The 7021-nt window shown below is 32.1% G+C and overlaps 1 protein-coding gene across 14 annotated transcripts; it reads right to left on the reverse strand.

The window, feature by feature from the left end:
• Nucleotides 1–5393, reverse strand: LOC109360857 (WPP domain-interacting tail-anchored protein 2). Of its 14 annotated transcripts, none has more exons than XM_019606025.1 (6): nucleotides 5269–5393; nucleotides 3310–3336; nucleotides 2746–3225; nucleotides 1504–2639; nucleotides 932–1129; nucleotides 1–350 (listed from the first exon to the last, which is right to left on the reverse strand). In XM_019606025.1, exons 3-6 carry the CDS (start codon nucleotides 3176–3178, stop codon nucleotides 162–164), a joined length of 1956 nt encoding a protein of 651 aa, XP_019461570.1. In that variant the 5' UTR covers nucleotides 3179–3225; nucleotides 3310–3336; nucleotides 5269–5393; the 3' UTR covers nucleotides 1–161. The 14 variants fall into 14 exon arrangements, with proteins under 14 accessions (XP_019461570.1, XP_019461569.1, XP_019461568.1 ...); XM_019606024.1 differs by lacking the exon at nucleotides 5269–5393 and adding an exon at nucleotides 4890–5236; XM_019606023.1 differs by lacking the exon at nucleotides 5269–5393 and adding an exon at nucleotides 4890–5236 and having other exon boundaries at nucleotides 932–1016; nucleotides 1080–1129; nucleotides 2746–3336.

Below are 7021 nucleotides of genomic sequence, written 5' to 3' on the forward strand. Positions count from 1 at the left end.
TGATCCAATAACCTGCAATCTAAAATTTAATATTAAAATTAGCTTACACTCACTTTAAGACTACATGAATAAATACATGAATATATACAATACATAAGATAGTGGATATGAAGGAAGCACAACTGCACAAACAACAAATTTTCTACAAGGTAGGTGTTAACTTAGCCATCAAAAGTTCTCAGAAAGGAAAATGTTTCAATGTCAAACAAACACAAGGCTAACACAGAAACCAGTGGGATAATCATTGTCACCAAAAGAAATATCAACTTTCTCCAATTTGCATACTTATTTGCTGATATAGATGATCCTGGTTGAGTTTCAGAGCTTGCACCTTCTGATGGCTCACCCACCTACTAATATAAATCAAATAAAAGGGAAGGTTTAGGATCTAAGAAAAATGTTAGGGAATGTAAAATGTGAGCCTCAAAAGTGGTTTTTTATTCTATCAATGCTAAGGTCCAATATTTCAGTTTTCCAGTGACTTAAAATAAATTCTACATTTTGTAATGCCTCCACAGCAATACATAAAAGTTCATCCAGGGATTCAACAAGGATATTTACTTTGAAGGGATTCAACAAGGATATTTCTGTTTCCAAATTTTCATCATAGATACAAAAAGAGCCCTCAAAGGCTTCCTTATACCATCACCTGATAAGCATATTCTAAAGACTACAATGTTAGTGAGATAGTTATTTGAGATTTTGAGGTTTTAATGCTATTTATTCTTTAAATAAAATAAAATTGTGGGTTGACATGTATGTAAATGCTTGTAAAGACACTAGTGACTAGTTATGTATAATTATATTATCATTTGTTCCATGGGCAGAGTCACTATGAGAGACATTACATGTAACAACCAGTTTTTACCTAACAACATTAATATACATATCAACATGTAAAAAAGATAATAGAGACAAGAAAAGTACCTGCCTCAAAGGTTTTATTAAAGGCATTTGTTCCTTCTTCATCAGATGACCTTGCACAGCTACTCTTGCTTGAGTCAATGTTTGAAGCAATGTCTTCATTTCTGTTATTTATTCCATTATTGCATATCTTTAGAGGGGTACCAATTTTAGTATCCTTTAATTTCTCTTCCAAACTTTTATTTTCCCTTTTCAAAGCATCTACCTGCATGAATAAGGATAGTATGAATCATAATATCCTGTTAGAATACCATTGTTTGGCCACAGTAGAATAATCCCATGAATTTAAAAAAAAAACAGCAAAAGCAATGATACTTAAAAGTTATCATGTTACTTTGGGTATCCAACTCCTAAGGAAGTGCACCAAAAATTTAACATGAACAAAGATTGCATGAAATATGCAGAATAGGACCAGATTAAGATAAATTAAAACATTGAATGACTCACTTGATAAAATTAAACTTTATCATACCCAATTCAGTAAACACAGTATCTTTCAAGCACCAAAATAGTAGTTTTATAAAAAAAATTGAAACTTGTATTCAAATGCAGTAAAAAAAAGAAGTTAAAAGCCATTACCTGTTTATTAATGCGCTCCCTTTCAGTGGCTAGTTGCATTGCCATATCCATGATAACCTTGGATCTGGTATTAATTTCTTTTGCACTGGATAGTTTTGAGTTGGTAGCTTGATCTAAAGATGTTTTCAGGCTGACAAAATTGGACCTTAGGAGATCCAATTCTTTATTAAGTTTGAAGTTAGTTTCCGATAACATAGTGCATTGCTCTTCTGCACTTTCTTTATTACTTTCAGCTTTTGCAACCTTGGATTTTAACTCTTCAATTAATATTTCCATATCCCATATTGCTGAGTATAACATGTTCTGCTGTTCTTGACTTGCTTCAGAAGATACCTTTGCATTCTGTACTTGGAGATCTAATTCTCTTAGTTGTTTCTCAAGTGAACCAACCTTTTTCTCTGCAGTACTAGCACTCCCTTTTAGAAAGTTCAGCTCTTCAGTAAGTTCCAAGTTGGTCTCACTTAATTGTGTAACTTTTGCTTCGGCACTCTCAGCTCGATTTTCTGCTATGTCAATGTTTTCTTTCAGAGACTCAACAAAATTTTCCATTTCAATAAGTTGTTCATGACAAACATCATTTTCTGAAATCACAGCATTTAACTGATGCTCAAAGTCCTTCCGTTCTTCTTCAAGAAATAGCGCCTTTTTCTTCAATGCCAACACTTCAGCCGAATTTTCCTTAATGTTCTCAATATGACTTCTCTCAAGCTTCTCCAAAGCAGCATCTTTAGTCTTGATTTGTTCTATTAAAGTTTGAACTTTTGAATTCAGGTCATTTTCTCGCTGAATTGAACCATTGAGGTTGAACTCGGTAATTTGGACGCGTCCTATTAGACCTTTAGAAATTCCCATTAGCACCTCTGCAGCGTTGTCTGACTCTAGAAATCTTCCCCAAACAACTTCGGCTGCTTCTTCCATATGAAACGCTACCTGTTCTGTGTAGTGGAGTTTCAACTTCAGCTCTTCATTTTTTCTCAACTCTGCTAACTTCTTTTCGAGTTCTAGCTCCCTTGAAAGTGACTTCTCAAGCATTTGTAGAATATATCTTCGATTTTCAACCAACTGATGATTGGATTTTGATTTCATATCCATCAATTGATCATTTTCTGATAAATTCAAGGCATTCCCTATTTCCCCTGTATACATCGATGACTAAGAAAGGTAAACAGTCATCCAAAATTTTGAAAAAGAACATAAAAAAGAAATTAACAAAGAAATAGTTTAAGCAAAATTTCAACTTACAACTCTCATGCTGAAAAGCCACAAGGACTTTCTGTAACTGAGATGATTGTATCTTCAACTCCAATAACTGCTGTTGAAACTGCTTCACAGACTCTTCAGAGTCACGCAATTTTTTTTCCATCATAATGAAAACCTCAGTCAAGTGTCTGCATGAAAATATTTTACGACGAGCATCAACAATTTCTTCTTGGAGAGTGTCCATGAAATTGTCCAGCTCTCTTACCTCAGAATCTAAAATGCCAGACAATAGATCAAATGTCATTGCCTTCTCAAAGAAGTTAGTCAAGATGCCACTATTCTTTGAATCCATTGCTTCAAGATCATTTTCCTGGGCCAACAGATAAATATAAAGTACATGCAAGTTCACCAGCTTCTCAGAAGAATACGCTAAGCGGAAGTCTATTTCTGTTAAAGCTAGCTGGGCTATCTCCATTTCTTGAATGTCATTTCCTTTATTCGAGTATCCCTCGTCCTCAACCGAGAAGAGTTTGCTAAAAGGTACTTCTGCAGCATAAAGCCCATCTTGAGCTTTATCAGAAAATTTATCCATTACCAACAAGGATCTCTTGGTTCAGCTATCAGCAGCCAGTTCTGAAGGGAAGGAAATGAAATTTAAGCCATATTTTAGGCATCGAAACAGTATCACTAAACTACATAAACAGTGTACAATTCCACTCTTAAATCAGGTCAATGCCTAGCCTCAATGCACACTACTAAAGGAAAGCAACTTTAATCAGCAATTGGTAATTATCGATGCGGTAAACCCTCAGCAAGGATGGTTACTTCATAAGCTCAGACAGCTCCTCTAGTGTGATTTAGTCATATAATATAGAAAAGGCAGAGGGGAGAAGAGAAATATATTCTATATACTAATTTTCTACCATTCTATTTGGAACTCAATAAAGGAGAAGAGATATTCATATGCTCTTCTCTTGGAAGCATCCATGGAAAAGGTATAAGGCCATAAGTATGCTCATGTTTTTTCTGTCAATCCAACACTGTAGAGACAGAAGATTGCTGGTGTATAGAAAAAGGGTAAGGATCTGAAGAAATGCAAGTAAAAGACAATAATGAATGGTGCTAGCCTCTAAATGATCTTTTTGAGAGTAGGTTACTTGTTTTATTGGAGGATCAATACACTTTGTTTTCATTCACTTTTTTCCTTTCATATCAATTTCAAAAGCTTAAATATGCAATGCTTTATCCAAGATGTTAAAGCAGGACGTGTGCCGAAAAGTCGAAGGCTGTTTGTAAAGCCAAGTTAAATGCTGCAGAGAAGAAGTTTTTGGCTGTAGCATTAGACTAAGTGATGTATGTAATTTGAGTATTCTGTACTGGACTTCAGTAGAAGTTAAATTTTCCTTACATTGGATTAACTTGGTAGGAACCTTTCTAGAAGGTGGCTTTCCTCTTACTATGTCACATATGTAATTGCTTGTTTGATGGGTGATATAGTTTACATTTAACCTAAAATAATAACCTATCCTTACGTAAATTTCCTCACCATTTTCCCCTTGTCAAGACATTGCAGAACTCGAGACAAGAGAAAAAATTGAATTGTCACAAGAATTTGAAAGTCCAAGTCCTCTTTCTACAACTCAATATTGACATCTTCCATGTTTGTCCCTCACCAAAATGTTAATAGAGATCATTTGTAAAATTTCGTCTTCAAACTCTTTAATCTCAATATCAAAATCATATGAATTGTGAACACTAGAAACCAAAATCAAAATCAAAATCAAAACGCACTAGTTTAGTCTCGAACCATAACACTAGAAACCATATGAATTCTGCAATTATGAATTACCAACAAATTCAACAAACAATACACCAACAATCCTCAGAAAACAGTAGCAGATAAACTACGAAAAATCATTAAATTTTACATCTGAACAGACCTCACCACAATTTTACTTTATATCCAGCTTAAATCGGATCAGAATCTAACTTTTTTCAAGACCACCCCCCACCCAAGTGAATATCCTCATCGAAGCTCCAAACTTTACAATAAAAACTAGATTTTCTATACGAATTATGAAACAACAGCCATACTATTTCCCATTTCCAGATAGTATATACAGACAAATAAAGCTCCAAAATTTAAATCAAATTCTCAAAATTGAAGCTCAGAAATTGGGTCTTACCTTTCTCTAAACGCTTTCTGGGTCCTCCTAGTTCCTCAGCACAAAAATGATGTTGAATTTTTTTGACTTACCAGAACCCCACGTGAAAATTCTACTGTATACACTATTTGCCTATTTGATACTTCTAGGCTTTAGCTAAGCTTTTTTAACTACCACCCAGTTTTCCAAATTACCGTTATTTAGATAAATGAGTAACCTTTTTCCATTCAATAAATGAAATAGTAAAAGGGTATCTTCATGGATGTGGTAAGAACAAAAAGTGCAACCATAAAGAGTGGTCAAAACATGGTTAGGGCTGCTATAGTACTATAATAATTGAATTAATATAAAATAAAATAAAAAGTATAGAGGAATTAAGAGTTAGATAGGAGTAGTAGACCTTAACAATAACTTCGGTCTTGAATGGTTGATGTTGACTCTGAATAATTGAGTTAGAGTTGAGGGATAAGTGATCACACAAATCAAAACAATACAGTTCACACAAATAGACAGAACATAGATCTGTCAGTAATTGACATAGGCTGCTGTAAAGTTATACTGTCTTGTGGGTCCCTCTCGCTCGATTTTGATTTGTTTATTTGTGTGAAAGTAATCATTATTGCTAGAGTCGTGGCCGAAACAATGTATTTTTTGAAAGCAAATGATGATACTTTTGATATCATTATTTATTTATATTTAAGTTTAACCATAGTAATTTGATGTTATCCATATTTTTTTACTATATAAAAGTAAAATATGGTATAATTTTTATTATGGTGTAATTTTCACTTCCTATTTTCTTATTCACATTATTTAATTTTTACAAAAAACTATATAATTTTAATTAATCACCACCAACTCATTAATTAATTACATCTCTCACCTTAAACTAAATATTATTATAAACACACAAAGATTATAATATAAAATACATTAAATACAACAAATATATTCTAATTAAAAAAATTAAATACGTAGTACCATACAATATTGACTGACAAGTATAAAATGTTTATACACATTAATAACTATAATATTGTTATATTAAATCTAAATACAATATTCCTCTATTAGTATAAGTTGGACAACAAAAAGACCAAAAACTTTAGCTTATAATATTATATAGTCTTATGGAGTAATACAATCTGGCTGCTTAGGAATTATTTGATTCTCATCATTATTGATGGATTTAATATGTATGTACTAATAGTGAAAATATTTTTTACACCGCCAACAAATTATTCATCATTCATATATTAATTATCATTGATTCTCAAACAAAAATAATATAAATCAATAATGAATGATATACTGATAATGTAAAAAAAATTATATAAACAATATATAGATTTTAAACTCATTAGTGAACTCCCATTTGTCATTTATTTACAATGCACAACTATATAATAAGAATATTTGCATTTACTTTTAGCCACTAGGTTATGATTGCATAAAAGCTTACTTTAATTTATATCTAGAGGTTGTGTTAATAAGAAAAAGATGTATACACTGAAATTATATGAGTTTTATACAATGTTATTGTATTATTTATCGTTCATGTTTAATTGCAGTAACTTTTTAAATAAGATAATAGAAATCAACGGTGAATAAAATATTAAGTGCGTAACAAAATATATATAGATATATATATATATATAATTACCTATTTGTTAATTATCCTATAATGTGAAATTGAGAAATAAAGCCCTGTAATTTCGTTGGTGTTAATTGCTTAATTATTGGGAATTCAGAATTTGGAGTACATTTCAAAGTCTAATACTAGAATATAAGGTCAAAAATGATATACACTGTAACACCGCGAATTTTACGAGTTTGAATTATAAGATTTTACTAATATTTTCATTAATTATATATTCGAAAATGAATTTCTGGGATTTTCGGTAAAGAACTAGACGAAACTCTAGTTGAGTTTTATTCTTAAAATTTTATTTCCGATTTTGTGGTAATTTTTGGAGACAGTCGATTCTGGACTACTGTCGGGGCCGAATCCGCCCGGTACGGCTCAAAACGCGTCTTTTTGAGTTCCGTAACTCGGAATCAAATTCCAATCGCGCCGTTAGATTCGTAATTTAATTTTGAGTCAATATAGACCCTGAATACACTCATACTTATTTTCTAAATATTTTTCACTC

Source organism: Lupinus angustifolius, chromosome LG11, assembly GCF_001865875.1.
Source record: "Lupinus angustifolius cultivar Tanjil chromosome LG11, LupAngTanjil_v1.0, whole genome shotgun sequence".
NCBI classification, from domain to species: Eukaryota; Viridiplantae; Streptophyta; class Magnoliopsida; order Fabales; family Fabaceae; genus Lupinus; species Lupinus angustifolius.